Source organism: Synchiropus splendidus, chromosome 15, assembly GCF_027744825.2.
Source record: "Synchiropus splendidus isolate RoL2022-P1 chromosome 15, RoL_Sspl_1.0, whole genome shotgun sequence".
Taxonomy (NCBI): Eukaryota; Metazoa; Chordata; class Actinopteri; order Syngnathiformes; family Callionymidae; genus Synchiropus; species Synchiropus splendidus.
Genome location: NC_071348.1, coordinates 2,225,009 through 2,244,846, shown reverse-complemented (window position 1 = coordinate 2,244,846; position 19,838 = coordinate 2,225,009). Strand labels below are relative to the sequence as shown.

The following is a 19,838-nucleotide window of genomic DNA, read 5'->3' as shown; positions in this document are numbered from 1 at the left end:
GTACCGGAATTAGTCTGTCGGAGTGGGCACATGGGAGTTAGCGTGCTGCGCTGAGCATGCCAGAGCTAGCCAGCTGAAGCTAGCGTGCTGGAGCTACCGTGCCGGTCTCAGCGTGCGGCTAAAGGCTGACCTGTCTCCCCCATCTTAGTCTCACTTGAGATCTGGATCGCTCAGCACGGCCTGGATCCAATGGAGTCCTGTGTAATATCCCAGGAGCGTTGCCATCTCAAACCCAGACGGCCAAGTGTGACTGCCTCAGGCTGTTGCAACAAGCAAGTCAATGTGAAATAAAGTGGAGCGTCAGGCCGCCTGGTGCGGCCGGGCCGACCCGCCTTCCTCAGGTGGCGGTGTCAGTACAGCCACCCCGATCTTCATGTGTTTACTCAACTCTGCCGTCTCCATTACAAATCAGCGGAGCACATCTGCTGCTCCTGGGTTTTGCTGTGTCTCACTTACACAGACAACTAGATTCTAAATCTATTCCATGACCTTTGGAGCTGAGCAGCACGCACCAAACAAACAGAATAAATAAATGATGAAGAGTTTATATTTGGAACTGCGCCAGTGGCCTTTGCTTGTGTCAGAAGCAGGACTTTAGCACTATCATGATGATGCTTTCAAATGCACTTCTATTTCCACCCCTCTCCTCATCGACCTCAGTTCAATGTGATTCCTGTTTAAAGTCTCCTTTCAGCATATTGAACGTGGCAGCTGCTGTTCGACTTTCATATGGACACAGCGAATAGAAGTGCTGAGTCAGGCACACTGGTCTCAGCCAGCGTACGCTTGAGTTCCAGAGGGAGAGTGTCGGTGACGGTCGTTTGTCCCTGAGAAATGAAAGCCCAGTCAATGTGATTGTTTGGTTTTGCAGCCTCTGTTGCAAGCACAAGTCAAAAACAATTCTGAGCTTGTTTCCTCAGCAACAAGTGCATATTGATCCCAAACAACAACAGCAGCATGTGCTTCACCAGCAGCGTCCAGGCCTTGAGAACAGGATGATCACGCGCTAAGCTCCGAACACTCACCGGTGCATCTGAGGCAAAGCTGCAGTCTCTGGACCGGTGCGAGGCGTGTGATTCGAGGAGCGTGGTCACGCTCGGGTCCACGCACCTTATGTGAACCACGCACCTCAAACCACGCACCTTGGTTCCAGGTGCATGGTTTGCGGTTCGAGGTGTGATGTGCGAGGTTTGAGGTGCATGGTTCGAGGTGCATGGTTCGAGGTTCGAGGTGCGAGGTTCAAGGTTCGAGGTGCGAGGTTCGAGGTTCAAGGTTCAAGGTGCATGGTTGGAAGTGCGAGGTTCAAGGTGCATGGTTTGAGGTTCAAGGTGCATGGTTCGAGGTTCAAGGTGAATGGTGCAAGTTTCAAGGTGCATGGTTCGAGGTGCGAGGTTTGAGGTGCGAGGTTCAAGGTTCGAGGTGCGAGGTTCAAGGTTCAAGGTGCATGGTTGGAAGTGCGAGGTTCAAGGTGCATGGTTTGAGGTGCAATGTTCAAGGTGCATGGTTTGAGGTGCAAGGTGCACGGTGCAAGTTTCAAGGTGCATGGTTTGAGGTGCAAGGTGCAAGTTTCAAGGTGCAAGTTTCAAGGTGCATGGTTCGAGGTGCGAGGTTTGAGGTGCAATGTTCAAGGTGCATGGTTTGAGGTGCAAGGTGCACGGTGCAAGTTTCAAGGTGCAAGTTTCAAGGTGCATGGTTCGAGGTGCGAGGTTTGAGGTGCAATGTTCAAGGTGCATGGTTCGAGGTGCATGGTTTCGAGGTGCGAGGTTTGAGGTGTGTGGTTCGAGGCGCAACCAGCCAGGGTCAGAGTTCACTTCTATAACCAACGCTGGAGACTCACTGAAGCACATTTAAAAAACAAAGATCTTTTTTTTGGGGGGGATAATTTAATTTGCATTTATATTTTGTTTTAAGCATGTTCACAACAGAAGTGCCTTTGCAACTGCTCACACCTCCGCCTCGTGTGAAAGCCAAACAAAACAAAGAGGTATGGAGTCTGGAGGACTTGAAAAATCATTCATGTAGTCTCCTCAGTGGGGAGGACGGTTCTGGCAGAAAGGTTCAGATGGGAGATGGTCGGACTGGAGGGGCCTATATGGACCTGCAGTGAGTCAGACACTGGCCTGTTGTTTCCTGGTGTCAGCTGCCGCGGCAGGACTCATGTGCCTCTGAAGACTGATCATATCTATCTGCACCAGGTCGCGACAGGACTAATCTGCCAGCCACTCACATTAGAATGAAGGACAAGTTAAGAAGATGAATCCGTTTGGAGAGTGACAGATTTGGAGAAAGGGATTAGGGCTGGGATAGAAGATTACACTGCTCTGCCAACTCACAAACTTCAAAGACCCGCCGGTGCCAGGTGGGCGATGAGAGCGGTGCCCGGGCTCCCATGACCTCTAGCTTCCACCGCTTCTCTCAACTGAAACCTTTCACCACCCTCCATGCTACGCACATCTGGAACACAGAATCACGTTTGCTTTCTTCCTGAAACCAAAGTCCGACGACGTCCAGGGTTGTGAAGTCTGGTTTGGCAGTGTTCACATTGTCCCTGTTTGAACGTCCCGATCCTTGCATCACTGCCCACTCGAGCAGCTCAGGGTTTAGAGGTTTGTGTCTCCTAATAGACAGAGCTTTGTCCTGTCACACCCACATGAGAGGGAAGGAGACAATGTCTTCCTGCTCTCTGTGTGTGGATATCACTGTTTTAGCATTCATTTGTGGCGTTTTCCTTCGTGGTTCTCCCACACACTCCATCTTAGTCTGTCCCTCTCTCCTGGTCTTTTGATCTCCTTGTGATCGGATCAAGAGTAGGGAGAGGAGAAATGGATGAGGGATGGTGAAGCAAGTGAGAGGTGCGTGGTTCGAGGTATGAGGTTCGAGTGGTGTGGTGCATGGTTCGTGGTTTGTGGTTCGAGGTGCGAGGTTCAAGGTTTGAGGTATGAGGTATGAGGTATGAGATACGAGGTTCGATTGGTGTGGTGTGTGGTTCGTGGTTCGAGGTGTGAGGTTCAAGGTTCGAGGTATGAGGTATGAGGCATGAGGTTCGAGTGGTGTGGTGCGTGGTTCGTGGTTCGAGGTGTGAGGTTCAAGGTTCGAGGTATGAGGTATGAGGTTCGAGTGGTGTGGTGTGTGGTTCAAGGTTTGAGGTATGAGGTATGAGGTATGAGATACGAGGCTCGATCGGTGTGGTGCGTGGTTCAAGGTTTGAGGTATGAGATACGAGGCTCGATTGGTGTGGTGCGTGGTTCGTGGTTCGAGGTGCGAGGTGCGAGGTGCGAGGTTCAAGGTTCAAGGTTTGAGGTATGAGGTTCGAGTGGTGTGGTGTGTGGTTCAAGGTTTGAGGTATGAGGTATGAGGTATGAGATACGAGGCTCGATCGGTGTGGTGCGTGGTTCAAGGTTTGAGGTATGAGATACGAGGCTCGATTGGTGTGGTGCGTGGTTCGAGGTGCGAGGTGCGAGGTGCGAGGTTCAAGGTTCAAGGTTTGAGGTATGAGGTATGAGATACGAGGCTCGATCGGTGTGGTGCGTGGTTCGTGGTTCGAGGTGCGAGGTGCGAGGTGCGAGGTTCAAGGTTTGAGGTATGAGGTATGAGGTATGAGATACAAGGTTCGAGTGGTGTGGTGCGTGGTTCGTGGTTTGAGGTGCGAGGTTCAAGGTTTGAGGTATGAGGTATGAGGTATGAGGTATGAGGTATGAGATACGAGGTTCGAGTGGTGTGGTGCGTGGTTCGTGGTGCGAGGTGAGAGGTGCGAGGTTCAAGGTTTGAGGTATGAGGCTCGATTGGTGTGGTGCGTGGTTCGTGGTTTGAGGTGCGAGGTTCGTGGTTTGAGGTATGAGGTATGAGGTATGAGATACGTGTTCGAGTGGTGTGGTGCGTGGTTCGAGGTGCGAGGTGCGAGGTTCAAGGTATGAGGTATGAGGTTCGAGTGGTGTGGTGTGTGGTTCAAGGTTTGAGGTATGAGGTATGAGGTATGAGATACGAGGCTCGATCGGTGTGGTGCGTGGTTCGAGGTTTGAGGTATGAGATACGAGGCTCGATTGGTGTGGTGCGTGGTTCGTGGTTCGAGGTGCGAGGTGCGAGGTGCGAGGTTCAAGGTTCAAGGTTTGAGGTATGAGGTTCGAGTGGTGTGGTGTGTGGTTCAAGGTTTGAGGTATGAGGTATGAGGTATGAGATACGAGGCTCGATCGGTGTGGTGCGTGGTTCAAGGTTTGAGGTATGAGATACGAGGCTCGATTGGTGTGGTGCGTGGTTCGAGGTGCGAGGTGCGAGGTGCGAGGTTCAAGGTTCAAGGTTTGAGGTATGAGGTATGAGATACGAGGCTCGATCGGTGTGGTGCGTGGTTCGTGGTTCGAGGTGCGAGGTGCGAGGTTCAAGGTTTGAGGTATGAGGTATGAGGTATGAGATACAAGGTTCGAGTGGTGTGGTGCGTGGTTCGTGGTTTGAGGTGCGAGGTTCAAGGTTTGAGGTATGAGGTATGAGGTATGAGGTATGAGGTATGAGATACGAGGTTCGAGTGGTGTGGTGCGTGGTTCGTGGTGCGAGGTGAGAGGTGCGAGGTTCAAGGTTTGAGGTATGAGGCTCGATTGGTGTGGTGCGTGGTTCGTGGTTTGAGGTGCGAGGTTCGTGGTTTGAGGTATGAGGTATGAGGTATGAGATACGTGTTCGAGTGGTGTGGTGCGTGGTTCGAGGTGCGAGGTGCGAGGTTCAAGGTTTGAGGTATGATGTATGAGGTATGAGGTTCGAGTGGTGTGGTTCATGGTTCGAGGCGTGTGGTGCGAGGGGCGTGTGTGGTTTTGCTGTGTGGTTCGACGTACGAGGCGTGTGGTTCGAGGTTCGAGGCGTGTGTGACCAAGAGTCTCCCTATTCCTCCTCAGTGAATGGAGGTAGAAAGTGAGGCGCTTTAATCAAGGGGCGAGCAATCCTGCATGACCCACTCTGGCATCCATTATTGATGCCTGCCTGTGCCAGGCTGATGAATCATTGAGCTACTCATCAAGCCTGGGATTCCTGCCTGATGACACTGGTTTACATAAATATCATGCTGCCACATGCTCACACACACACACGCGCGGCAGGCTCAGCGATGCCGCACCACAGACACCCCTCCTGCTTCAGTGCTGAAGAGCCAGAGCAATCCTTTGACGCAGATGTCGGGGCAGTGAACGACTCACCTCTTGCTCCTGCTCTCCCTCTTTGACTGGAGTCAAGTTTCACCAAGGCAAATTCGCACTTATCTGTCCTCTGACAGCTCCTTCCACCACCCGTCACTGTCACCAGTCAGTTCAGAAAAGAAAGAACGGCCGTGACAAATTGTGCTCATAAAACACGAGCAGAAGAGCGTCAGCCGCCATTTCTGATGAAACAAATTTGAAGTCTGATGGTTGTTCAGGAAGGGCAGCTGCCTTGCAGTGTTTGGTGTGGACCTCACTCAGGAGGATCTGGAGCCAGGTCTGGACCCACAGGCCTCTGAGCGCAGACCCATGAACTGGGGTCGGTCACACTACAAGGCTTGAACACAGTCTGGAAGGCAACTGTGACACGACCTACGGGTGATGGCAGCCCTGGTGGGCCACTTCAGTCCCACACGTCTGCACTGCCACTCACACTTGTGATGTTACCTTTGATTTGGGCATGAAAAAGAAAGAGGTTCGACCCGACAGCAAAGCTTTTTAAAGAATCGAGGAGGCAAAGAAAGAAGTTTTGCACAACAGAAGCAAGAACGTGGCAGAGAGAAGCACATCGTGCAAACTTGGTGTTTACGTCTTGCCTGTGGGTTTATGGCAGAAGAAAAGTGGAATCGTGGGGAAATTGATGAATAACCGTGACAAGCCGATACACACACACACACACACACACCACACTTAATCCTCCCACACAGTCTGCACATCTTCTGGGCCTCCGCTCACAAGTCCTCTTCTGCACTTGCTTTAAAGGGCTCTCGCTAATGTTTCATCTAATCCTGCACTAAATTGAACTGAATGAAGATCAGTGAAGGTGGTGCGCCACGACGGGCCTGAGACACATGGAGGAGCACGGACCGCAGCAGCGAGACAGCCCAACCACAGCCGCCCAGCAGCCGAGCCCCCCGGAGCTGTGCAGCTCAGGATCAGTGCAGCAGGCTGGCTGGCGCTAACTGCATCAGTGATGAGAGTCTGCTTCTTGCTGTCGATGCTGCAGATGCATGAGCAGGCGCCGTGATACGTAAACATGTGACACGCCAGAATGAACACATATGGCAAGTGCAATCTCACGGTGGAAGGGTTCCTTCATTCAGAGACGTAAGGAGCCCTGTGTTCATGGGGGAGGACATGCTGCAGAACTACAGCTCTTTTCAAAGGTCAATGATAAGATGTCGGTTTATTTCTTCATGTCACCACAGTGCGCGGAAGCCTGGAACCATGACAGTTTGTTCCCATATGTTCCGCGGCAGCCACTGGAATAGGGTCAAAAGTCAACACTACTTTTGGTGATCATGCTGTCAGGACTCCCTTTTATTTGGGGAAAGGATGAAGACTGAAGACCATCCGTTTGCACCTCAACCCTTAAAATCAAGGTCATTCACTGTTGAATGGTTGTGTTGTTCAAAGGGAAGAAACAAGAGTTTGAGGGGAGTTGACGGCAGAGTGGCAGCCAGAGTGGACAGCAGTGAGACGTGTGTGCTAGTGATGGGAACATGTTTGGACACAGTGACACACTGTGCTGATACTGTGTTGACACTGTGTCACTGACTACTGACACCTGCTGGACGACCTTCTTGACTGTCTGATTTGATGACCTACTGTATATGATCATATCATTTCAGTCTTCGCATTCATTATTATTCTATATCATTAAATAATGTGGCCATGTATCATCATGTGACAAACGTGAAAACAATGTGATCGAGGGTGCTTGTGGTCTTTTTTATTTAAAGGAAAAATTCCAGTATTTTTTAATTTTCTAAATTAAATTATACCTTTGAATTAGAATGGAAGGCAAGTTGAAAATCTAGCTATACGCTCAGTGAGCTTGGCGCGCACCAACACTCCATCACTAGTGTGTGGTTCACGCACAGCAGAAGAATCTTTTCTCATTCTCAAACCTGAGCTGGAACAGCCTCCTGACCACATGATGGCCAAATCTGACAACAGAAAATATACTTTCAAAGTAAACAATAACAAAGAAAACCTGAGTCTCTGTCTGTCCATGACAAACCTCTCTCAGAGCGGGTTCAAGGGCAGGTCAAGTGTCATGCGGCCAATGAATATTTCAACAACCAGATCAACAGGGGGAATGTGTTTTGCATTATTTTAAACAACAGCTCACAGTGCATTTTGGTTGAGTAATTCAGTGAGTGACTCCTGGGTTGGACCTGGTCAGGAAGCTCAGCAAGCGCCATAGCAACCTTCTCTGTGTGAGACTCTGCAAAGCCAAACAGAAAAGCCTTGATGTCGAGTCGATGACTGCTGGAAGGGAAACTTGTTCGTATGCATTGAAATTCCTCCACCACTTTGATCTGTAACTGCAAAGTGCCTGCGTTTCTCCAACAGTTATTTTTGATAAGGTAAAGAAAAGGCCCACACACATGAAAAGTGGCAAGTCAAAAACAAGATCTAAAGATCAACCCCAGGATCACACCCAAGTCAGCGAACTGAGCAACAGCTCTTCCGTCACACTTGTCATCCTTGAGCTCCAGACGCTTCGCTAAGTCGACTCCCTCTGGAGGACACATAATTAATCTGTCTCTCACAAGCATGTGAGCCATGACAGCACATATGCAACTGACTCATTCAGGTATGCTGAGCAATGGAGGATGGGCAAACCAAACGAAGCTCCTGCGGCGACTTTGAAAGCAGTATGTAGTGGGAAAACCACACAGAAACTTCCTGATAACCTTCACTGGACACACAGATACTTCACAGATCACAATACTTTCTCTTATATATAAGATAAAGTATATAAATATAAAATACAGTCCAAGGATCAAGGGACCAAACAAGAGCTCTAGCTCTGAAAGAGGATGGAGACAGTGAAGGGTGGGTCCAAAGCCTCATGAGGGGCCAAGACACCACTGACCTATCCTGCAATGCCAAACAAAACGAAGGTTTCTGGGTCACATTTGAGAGTGAAAAACGTTACAGCTTGGCTAAAGTCCTGTGGTAAACAGCAGCGGTCTTTTGTGTTTAAACATTCATTTCATTTCTTCCCTGGCGAGAGATTACATTTTTAATGAGAAGACTTGTTTTGTCGGGGTGAATTGACTGGCTGAATTCTGTATCTCTTGCTTCCCTCCACCCTGAGCTGAGGCTTGATGGGCCCGAGTCGCTTCACACACCATTGAAATGTGTGTGTGTGTGCAGCACTCTGTTTCACACTGAACAGGCAATATCAGATGCAAACCATTGTTTGGCCCAAAGGTCGAGTGTCAGCGCGCTGCTCCATTTGTCTCCCTCCACGCAGAGAAAACACTGCAGCGCTGCATAGATATCCGTTTTCTTCTGAGAACCGGACACCACACAGGACTGTGTTGCCCATGTTTGCTCTTGTTTGTCCCAGCTAAAAATGTAAACAGGAGCAGTTCCACACTCGAGAATCGATGGCTTGACTGACTCACTGGAGTCACCAATTAAGTCAAACTAATTTCAGAAAAAGAAAAGTGCCATTTCTCGTGGTCTTCTCTCAAAGGTGCTGTGAACTAGGTGGCTATTTACAAAAAGTGGAAAATTGCTGCAAAGAAGGCTATTTTCAAAATGGACACAAAAAACTGAGTGGAGTTCCACAATAACATGTCCGCTTCCCAAAAATAGAAAAAACAAACTGCTCACACTTAACTTTCCAACTCTCGGGTTCCTCAGTTCACAGCCACCAACACACACAAACAATACAAAATGGCTTCCTTATATAGCCTTTTTCCGCGGCATCAAATTCCATTCCACAGTAAACACATTTTCATTAAGTTTGAAAGTGTACCACTGTATTCATTCATAATGTATTCATTTTTACGAGGCCATTTCTCCCCCAAAAAATGCCCCAAATTAAAGCAAATATCATTTTAAGATGCGTGACACAAACTGCGCAAAAGTGTGCAAATGAACACCCAGCAGCAGAACTGCTCCTGTTTGGACATGCGTGATGGTAGATGATACTGTGTATGAGCGGGGGAAGTCGGACAACCGAGCGTGCACCCTCGGTGAGTTTGAATTAGCAACACAGACGCTGCAGCAGTACATTCTTCCCACCGACAGCAAGTGCACACCCTGGGCGCCTGGCACATCTGTGACTGACAGGCAGCCCAAGCCTTCCAGAGTTCATCGATGCCTCGCTGGGACCTGGACAGCCTCCCGCTGTTGACCACCACCTCCAGATGGTTGAGCAACATCTCATAATCACCAACAGCCTGGAACTGCACGTGCAGGTGTGTGTGTGTTTACCCAACTAACTGGCTAAATGAGCGGCGGCCGTCTGTTGCTCTGAAGTGAGCGCGTCCCTCGCAACTCACAAAAGCCCATGATCAACATTGCTTTATGTACGTCGGTTCAGACAAACAAATCCACGGCTCGAGCGGCTCCTCGGGGCTTTCTGCCAAAGTAACTGGTTTGAGAGATGAGAGATAGAATGCAGTGATGAAAGACACACACACTGGCTTTGTTGTTTGAGGCAGGAGATGTGACCCACAGAGACAGAGAGCAGCAACTGTGCCATAGCCAGATGAATGAGGCTAATGAGAGGGCTTGCTTCTATCGAACGTGATCAGACGCGCCAGGGAGCAGAGCAGCAGACCTCTGCTCCGCAGCTCTATCAAAGCCATGGTTTATGGTTGTTGTTCACCCAATTGCATTTTATAGCACTTGAAATTGCAGTGATCCCGTGAACGGCACAACACACACCAGGAGGTGGAGAGAGAGTGTTGTGAACCCCAGAAACACGGATACGGATGACAAACAGCTAAACCAGATGCTGCTGCTTATGAAAGCACGACGGAAATTCTGAGCTCATTTTATGAGAGAGGACAAGTGTGACCACAAAACTGGAGATAAAAATGTTGAGAGCCTTTGCTTACGGTGCAGCTAAACTCACTGCTCACCACTTTATCACCAACCGCCACTGAGTCAACTTAAAGCTGCACCTCACTGAAACGTTGTAAGGCTGCAGCAAATGTCTGGCTGTGTGGGGCGAGGATATACCCAGGGAAATGACATGTTTCAAGAGGTGAATTTATGAGATGCAACGCAGTCATGTGCAGAATGGAATGAACCACTGTTTGACTTTCTTCGTGAATATTTGAGGGTTCACATTCAGCACCTTGACTAGAACGACACACCGCGCGTCTGCTGCCTCAGCAGAGTCGCGGCACTAAGCGGAAACAGAGTGGATTTTTAGAATGAGTGAAGGCGTATCTCCAGGGAACCTTCTGGGTTATCAAGTCCAGGTTATCGTGCCATGAAGCAGTAATGGATTCATTAGCTAAACGAAATGTCAATAAAGACTGGAGTGTTCAAATCAATGACGACTGTCTTCTGCCGGCCCTCAGCCTCTTGCCATCCGTCCTCTCTCACCTGTGCCTCCCTGCTCCACAGCTTCCTCTGGACACGCACTTTGTGGGGTCCGCTCAGGGCCATCACCCTTTCCCCAGCCTAACCTTCACCAGGACTCACGTATTCTAGACGTTTTAACCCACACAAACCCACCATGAGGGGGTGTTTTCCCCTGAACCTGGTGGTCACCATAGATACGCTTAAACACACACACACACACACACACACACACAGCAGTTTAGCAGGGTGGAGAGGCTGTGATGGAGGACATTAGCGGTGATCAGTGGGAGCACTTTGCAGCGGTCAGCAGGGACCGCGGAGTCATGCACTACTTTAGTATTCACCTGCTTCACTCCAGACTGATGGCTAAGCAAGTGTGTGTGTGTGTGTGTGTGTGTGAGAGTGTAATACATGGGAGCAACTGCAGTATCAAGGCCATTCATAGTTTCTTTCTGACACAGTTAATGGTGAGTGAGTGTGTGTGTTTCAGCATATCTCTCCTAGTGAGGACCAATTTCAGGGAAAACACCTCTTTGTGAGGACCATATGACCCCACGAGGTTAAGCCTGGATTTGAGGATGAAGATTTCACAATAACTGGGTGATTCTAACTGGGTTTCAGTTTGGTTGAGGTTAGTCATGTGTTTTGGGTGGTCAGGTTTAGGGGGAGAGGCTGGGGAAAGGGTGACAGGGTGGCATGGGACTGAGGCCACTGTGATCAGCCAGACAAAGCTTGAAATTGAGAGGACTATTGGCAATATCAGGTTGGGTTGTTGACTCAGCACGTGGCACCAACAACCAAAATGATGAAATGAATGACAGCACCATGTGGAGTTGCACCACTGATGTGGCCAAAACTGAGGCCTAAATGGGGTCAAAAGCTTGAACTTATTTCTCCGGTCCGGTGTTTTTATCTCGGCATTATTTACCTGTCTATCATCCCAGGTGTCGGTCAGCAGCTCATTGATTCTTCTATGGTTTTTTCAGAGTGAATTCTGCTCAGCGGATTTCGCCCCATCCGGCCACGGAGTGAGAGACTGTTGAAGCTGCCTCCTGGCAGTCCAAGCTGAGAGAGTCACATAAATGACGACAACAAAAGCAGCTGTTTCTGAACAGACCATTCCATCCTCATCATTCTCCATGGTGCGTGGTGGGTTACTGATGGAAGTGAGACCACAGAAGCAGCAGAACTTATGTGGGTGACTCCAACCACAGAAAGGTGACTTCAAATTACCATCACACTTTCTGCATTTCATTATGGAAAATGAAGATCCACAACCTGCAGAATATTAGCATAAGTTCTGGTCTCGCCGCCTCCGCTGCTTTTCCTTGAATGTCAAAGGGAGGACCTCTTTCTAATTAGCAAAGACAGGGAAAGCTGTGCTTCCTCTCCTGGCTCCTTTCAAGAGATGAAAATGAGGCGCGCTGCTCTGAACTGGCTCCCAGATGTTCAGCCCTGCGTCTCCATATTGTCTTTTAGCTTGTTGCGCCGACACCCCCTGCTGCTTCCATCAAAAGGCGGCTGTTGCTACTAAACAAAACATTGGTTCTAGAAATACTTTCAGAGGGATTCTTCATTTTCAAACATCCAGCGCCGATGAGAACATGTCGATTTGAATGTTGACTCCTGCTGCACCTCATGATACATGATGCATGTTCTTGCATTTGCTGTATATTGATGAACCACTAAAAAATGTAACGTTCACTGTGAAACAGGAGAAAACTAACAACCCTATGCATGAATGATTGGGAGCGCATCGTTCAAAGGTAGAAATACTGTGGACATAAACTAAGGCAAATAAAGGAGGAAACATATACGTGGAAATACACTATCCATGTGTTCATTCTATTCACTTTTATTTCCGTTCATTTATTTCTGAATGAAGCCCCTCCTCGGTGAATCAGCAAAGGAATAGACGTGACGCGCTGAGTTGGTCTGAGAGCTCCATGTCCTAACTCATCAAATGATCTGTCCAGTATTGAACAGACGTTTTTCCCTGTCCAGCTGCCATTTTCCCCCACTGGGAAGGCAGCTCACCCTGCTGGGTGCCGCGGGTAGATCATTTGAAAGGTGCCAGTTACTACAGCAGAGAATGAAACCAGTCCAGCGCATGATGGCAGAGCCTCACCTGAGCCGGCTGCTGGTCACAAGCTCCATGCCTGGATGTTGGTCAGGCTGTGTTCAACACGACATTCCCCCTTGATAACATGGTTGTTTTTCACTTCTTTCTGTTTCCTAACACGTTACTAGACTGACGTTCTTTGAATATCATTTTCATATCTTGAATCTTGAATAATCGAGGTGGACCCCACATGTACCTGGCTTCCGCCAAGGGGGGTGTTGTGGTCCATCCATTGAAAGGTCGTGGACCGATTTCAGGGAAACCTTCAGGAAATGTTCACAACAGGACAAGGCACATGCTGTTTGTTTGTTTGGGAAAGCGACTGCCACCTGCTGTCCCAATGAGCTCACCTGAATGAGTCTTATTCATCACTACAAGGCTGTTCTGGCCTCGTATCTCATGATACTGAAGAATGTTTCCTCTTCTGACTCTGACCCGAACGACTTTGTTTCGCTTGTTACGTTTTTTTTTCAGGGCCTAAACAGTTGTTTCAAGATAATGGTTGAGAGCATGTGTTTAAATGCCACCTCATTTCCATAAACACTGTTCAGCTCCCTGAGGAATCAGTGAAAACATGAGGGTGCAGAGGCAGAGACACTTCACACACACACACACACACACACAGCGGAGCGTTTGCACTCATTTTGACACCACGCTGTACGGGCGGCGATTCATCTGTTTTCTGCAGCAGCAGTGAAATATACATCAAAGTGATCTTCAGTGGAGGAACAGTGGGAAGCGTGCACACGCACACGTGCCAGTGTTATTCTACAGAGGAGGGATTTCTGATGGGAAATGCTGTTCAGAGGAGAACGGCAGCAGATGGAAGGTCCTGAATTCATGGATGCATAACCCTGACCTTCCCAAAACCCTGGTCGCCTTTAATACCGACTGACTCCCTTTGAGGTGTTCATGAGCAGTGACTCGGCCAAGATCATTCAGCACCAATATACATGAAGCCTACTCAAGACTGCTCCGGGATGTAAAGCAAACAGTATTTTGATAAATGAGAGCCTTTTTGTTGCACAGACCACAGGTGCATTTCTCACATCTGTGTATGTACCTCACTGTGACCCATGTGTCACCGTTTCCCACAGCTTTGTTGAGACGGCTCCACATGCAGGTGTCCACTTTCAGACACATTTAGATGTTTTCCTTTCCTGTAAGAGTCGCATGCTGAAAATATGTTTACAAATACTAGTATTTGAAATATTTATTTCAAGTATTTTAAGGTACTAAAAAGAATAATTTATCTAACACAGAGAGAAGAAAAATGAAAGAAGATGAACAAAACTGTAGACACAATAGCCCGTAGTATGAGAAAAAAATCATTATAAAGCTATGTTTTTATGTTTTTTTTAAATAAATCAAAAGGGTCAGCCGACAACCAACTGCCCAGGAGACTCGTACATCTGAAAGGGTTATTGTGGCAACAGAGTTCATCTCTGTTTGTTCTTTAACTCAGGTGTTTGTTTTCATAAAAAGCCTGTTGTGGGACATTTTACAGTGAAGACATTTGTCCATCGCCAGTGATCCAGTCACTGAGCGTTGCCTGTGGGTTGGACGTTTATTTAAGGTGTCAGTCATGTCTCCAGTTGGTGATCTGGTTGAAATTGCTGTTCATGAAAACATGCTCAAGCCTAAAACCTTCACTCTGAAAACAGATTTCCAACCACTGCAGCGTCTCTTGGTCTGCTTTGCCAAGTTGCCTCAAACATGACTAAATACATGAGGAGATAAATCCAAGCAAGTCAGCGCAGGAGGATGATGTCAACAACACAAAGGGTTTTAAACAAACATCCCCAACAACTGAAGTCACAGCTTCTGTAATGCAGAGCCAGATCACTCCCTGTGAGCTTGAGAGTCGCTCTGGATTTTCATCTGCCGCCCAGTGAAATGGCCAAGACTCCCGCACACCTGGAGCCTCCAGCGAACCTCACCAGGAGACGCCTGACAGTCAGGTAGTTAAAAACTCAACCATCCATCACACGGCTCCGCTGGAGATGAGACTGTGGCTGAGCAGAACAGCCTTTACATTGACTTTGTTTCAACAGTGACAATCCTGTGACCTGCCTGGCTTTGTGTATCATGGTCTGTTCAGGTTTGTTATTTGACTCTGATGCTTGTTTATTTTTTGTTTATCAAGTCATTTTGGTAAAAAACAAAGCTGTTTACAGCTTAGTCAGTTGTTGACATGGTGTGTGGAGAGGGGGCGGGGCTATGCGTTGGGGGCGGGGTTTCGGACGCCCAGTTTCAAAAGCCTAGCTAAAAGCCTGATTCAGCCACGTACTGACTGACAAAGTTTGGTTGTGTGCCGACGTTCATCAGAATCTTCGAGCCACTAAACCTGAGAGTTTGACTTTGGGCCAAGTTTTTCTCAGCGCTGAGTCCGAGTGCTCCGAGCTTTGCTACTTTCCTCCAGTCTGCTCAACTGCTTTCAGCCTCAGACCATACATGACAGACGGGCACTGACGTACAGGGTGCACACTCTCTCTCTCACACACACACACACACACGCACCAGCTGCTCCTTTCCTCCTGTCTCATCACACTTGTCATCAGCTCATCAGTTTGTCTCATCTCACATTAGGAGCTCATGAATAATGTGTGATTACAGTAAAGCCTGGAGCAACACACACGCAGATGGAGATGCATTCCATGTGTCATGCATGTCCACAGACACGCTGCACACAAAGCCAGGGGAGAGTGTTCACAGGAAAATGGCCGCTCATCAGGTCCCGTCCGCGGCTGACCAGGTCACACACCAAACACTCCCCAGGAGCTCCTGCACCTCCCATCTCCTCCAAGCACTAACAGAGTGTGAACTGCTTCATGTGGACAAAGAGAGAATCCTAGTTCCTGCAGTTAAGAACATGCACAAAAACAACATTTAAAAATAGCAAACTTAAATCCGTGACTCATAATCCACCATTTCCTGAATTGAAGTAGAAGTGCAGGTGGATCTTGGCTGAGCTGTGTGTGTTGCCACTGACCCCAATAAATGAAAACAGCATAACCTTCACGCATAAAACCATAGCAGACCTTTCAAAAGACCAGTGTAAGAAAGAGGTGAAGAAGCCGGTGCAGGCAGGATGGAATGATTGGAGGAAAGTGTGATGTGTGACAAAAAGGTGTGGTCGAAGATGAAAGGGAAAGTGTCCAAAAGGGTGGTGGGGCCAGCAATGTTGTATGGTTTGGAAACAGTGGCACTGAGGAGAAGACAGGAGGCAGAGCTGGAGGTAGCAGAGATGAAGATGCTGAGCTTCTCTCTGGGAGTGAGCAGAATGATGATAGGATCAGAGGGACAGCACATGTGCTCAGGTGTTTAGAAGACCAAGTCAGAGAGGCTGGATGGAGATGGTTTGGACATGTACAGAGGAGAGAGAGAGAGAGCCAGTGCATTGGTAGATGAAGATGTTGAGGTTGGAGCTGCCAGGCAGAAGGTGGAGAGGAAGGCCACAGAGGAGATTGATGGAGGTGGTGAAGGAGGACATGAGGTTTGTAGGTGTGAGAGGAGAGGAAGCAGAGGACAAGGTGAGATGGAAGAAGATGATCCACTGTGGCCACCCCTGAAGGGAGAAGCCCAAAGAGGAAGAAGATGAAGAAGAAAAAGAAGCAGAAGAATTCTACTTGTTGCCGTGTGTGGAACCTTCCAGTTGTGTTGCGACCTGTTCACTGGGTTGCCACGTCAGACGTGGTCTTACTTGACTCTGACCATGTGACACCTTCTACTCATGATGGACGTGGCCACCCTCACTCCATGGATTGGCACTTGAGAAACCCTCCAGACACACAGTTGGCACAGTCCAACGAATAAAATTCCAAGATCCAAAAAAGCAATCGGACCTTAGAAAGCAGCTGGACACAGAGAATGAATTGCATTTCTTCACAGGCTGTAATGGCACACATGTCCGTGACTGACTGATATTGCAAAACCCTCCTGTGGCCGACAGCGTCCACTCACAGCAGATCTGTGACTCAGGTTAAACTCCCAGCCTATGAGCACAGCAGACTGTTGGGATTCTTCATAACTCACAGGTTCACAGGTCTCAGTGCCTGAGTCGTCGCCAAGATTTCTCCTCACAAAGAGTGCAGATACTTCTGGTAAACGTGTGCAAGCCGCCAGGCACAGTTGAAGTCAACATGCCTGTGAGAAACACCGTGACATCCGCTGTGTTTGACTTCTCCCCCCATCACATCTGGTCAGTTGCTGCACATGTGCCGTCACAGCATCCCCTCTAACACAGGTAGAGACCCACATCCGACTCATACCGCAACCACGTCTCACTGGAAACATTTGTTTTAGAAGGAAAGAGGGATGTTACACAAGTAAACTCTGTAACTGTCAACTCTGAAGAAACTGGCAGTCACACACCCCAGTGTTGGGACGCCAGGTCCGGTCTCAAGTTGCCTCCCGCAGAGGAGCGTTTCAGTTGGGACACGGAAAGACGCGGGGACTGATGGAGACCGAGCTCTTACCGGTGAGTCGCCGGCTCCAGGACACAGGGGTCCGCGGAAGACCCCTTTGACTCGACGAAAGTGTCCGTTCCTCAGGTGCGTGGAGCTGATGACCAGGTAATAACAGGCCATCCCGAGACCGAGCGGGCTCCGACTCGCTCCTGGTTTACGAGTCTGAGCGCGGAGAAGGCGGCGCTGACTGAGAGTTGAAGAAAAGCGCGGAGTCATGCGCACCAAACCTCGGATTCCGCATCTGGCACGTTGAGAGAGCCGCGCTCCCGCTCGGCCCCTAGTGATGGAGGCTCCCAAACTCCGCTTCGCCACCGAGATGTCGCAGGCTGGAACCGAAGCTCCCCGCTTTCATCCTGCTCTTCTCTCCGCTGACTATTGACCGCTCGTCTCGCGAATGAATTCCTCGACCGTAAATCCATTCACAACACTGCTGTAGTTATGATCGGGATCCAGCTCCGGTGGCGGGGCTTCACATTGCTCTCTCCTCCACACACGGACACACTTGTCTGCCTGCGCGCGCGTGTGTGTGTGTGTGCGCGCGCGCTCCCCACCGGGATCGTGTCCAAGCGTGGGATATAGCGAGACTTGGTTCGATCCACGATGTGGCTGAGTAACTCTGAATTGAAGGAGCCTTCCTCTTCCTTCGCCTCCTCCTCCTCTTGCTCCTCCTGCTACGCTCCTCTTCTCGTTCAATTGTCCTTCGTTTACCAACTTTACCACAACAAACACAGGTTCACTGGTTTGCGTTGCGTCTCCACTTCGCTGTCTTCCGGAGATGTTAATACCTTAGTGACGATCCAATAAGAAACTTCACGACCAGGTCTTATTTATATTTCATTTTAATATCATCATTTATTAATTAAAAATAATATGTTTTGGTTGTTGTTTTCTTGACTTACTTGTGCACAGTGTGACGCTGTGCCACTTCCTTATGTAATATGAGAGAAAAACAGTGGGTCTCCAAATGATGAAAGTGGCTTTCTTTAAAAAAGTAGATCAAAATAAAGTCACTAAATCAGTAGAAAAGCGGAACCTAGAGATACGTGGAAGCAAATGACATGTGACACTGTGTACCTCCAGAGAGGCTTCAGGCCAAACGAGACCAAACACAGCTAAGAAAAGTCCCAACATCCCAACTGCAATGACATGACAGAGGAGAGAGAGGAAAAAGACGGGCGGGGCCGCTTTAGTTCAACTTCAGTCAGACCTCTGCTCTTCCTGCTTCAACTCCATCAAGCAGCAGCTTGAAGTAGAATCGCTCCGGGAGCCACATCAGTGGTGATCACCATCATCGTCAACAGCAAACTGCTGTGTTACATTTGACCTTAAGAGCAGTGGTGCGCAGATGCTGAAATATTCAGTGCACAAACAATCTCAGCGCTGGCAAAATCAGAAATCCTCTCTGGCATCGGCAAACGCACAAAATCGTTTCCGTAAGGAGGTCACAAGGCCGGCTTGTTCACTGACTCCACCTGCAGCATTCAAGTCATTCAGAGGGTCCAGAGCAGGAGGACCTGTTCCCAGAGCTGTCAACTCTGTGGACCTCATGCTGCTTCCAGGTAGACCTGACAGCACAGACTCAAGCCTGGACAGTCGGGTCTGGATGAAATATGTCTCCACTAAAGTGCTCCGCCTATTTCCTGGCAAGAGTCTGCAGATTGAGTGCCGCTATCAAGCCGCTCCAAGGTCTTTCAAACTCAGCCTTCGGTGACTGAATCCAAGCAGCAGAGAAACCATCACTGGGCTGTTGTCTGGAAGCATCCAAACATGGAGAGCTAAAGGGCATCTTCCAACTTCTCAAATGCTTTCATTTCAAGCTGGCTTTTCCGGCACGCCAGATACCGCCATGTAACGGCGTAATCTGGCAGCCACGCTACTGAATCGGGCGTCCATTTTTCGTGTTTTGCAGATGCCCAGACGCCCTCCTAGCTAAAAGCCTTTATGTTGCTCCTCTGCAAGCTGCATGTCTGTGAAGTTTCTGTCCAGGCCTTGAAACCCAGTTCTGGCCACCGGTCAGTGCACTTTGCATCTCTGCAGATCTGCAGGCTGTGTATTCCTCACCCACGAGGGACTTGCTCCTCGGGGACGCCCTACATATGCTGCTCTGCTGATGCTGACATATATTTACTTGTACATCAAATATGGGCCCTGTGGTTGGTCCAGAGATCTGAATCCCACCCGTCCTTTGCTGCCAATGTGATTTCCTAAGAATAAGAAATGTGGTAGCAGCAAACAGGGACACAACATTGTGTGTAATGGGACACTGCCTGAGCCTGCTGTTGCATCATCTTTACCCTTCTGACTTGCATTCTGGATTTGCCTATTTTACAAGCAAGACATAAGTTTGTGGCGCCCTTTTGCCGGACCCCACAAGGTTAAGCCTGAATAGCCGGCTTTCTCTCTCAGAGTGAGGTGCTGCTCCCCGTCTGGCTGTATTTGCTGAACCGGACCATCAAAACCAGGCTCTTTCACCAATATTGCTCGGAAAACTGGAGTAGCATTCCATCCGTAAACACAAATAAATCACTTCAAATCCGTCCACCGGCCGAGGCACACTGGCTCTTCCTCTGTGCCACACTTCCCAGCAGGAATACACCTCCCTCACACTCGGAAGAGGAAAGCAATTTCACGGGGAGAATGACCTCCATGCTATCTCCTGGCAATGGCTTGAGTTAATGTCCTCCACACGTCAGCAGGGCCAGGTTGTGTATTTGGGATGTCCTGGAGAGC

The 19,838-nt window shown here is 49.0% G+C and overlaps 1 protein-coding gene across 2 annotated transcripts in view; it reads right to left on the bottom strand.

The window, feature by feature from the left end:
* Positions 1–17,663, bottom strand: part of LOC128746667 (G patch domain-containing protein 8) — a 29,245-nt gene extending 11,582 nt beyond the window's left edge. The window contains exon 1 of one of the 2 annotated variants that reach the window (XM_053843873.1): positions 17,118–17,663. In XM_053843873.1, coding sequence (XP_053699848.1) covers positions 17,118–17,324 — 207 coding nt within the window. In that variant the 5' untranslated portion in view covers positions 17,325–17,663. The remainder of the gene's footprint in view (positions 1–17,117) is intronic. The other variant, XM_053843872.1, reaches the window with a different exon arrangement.
* Between the last annotated feature and the right edge of the window lie 2,175 nt (positions 17,664–19,838).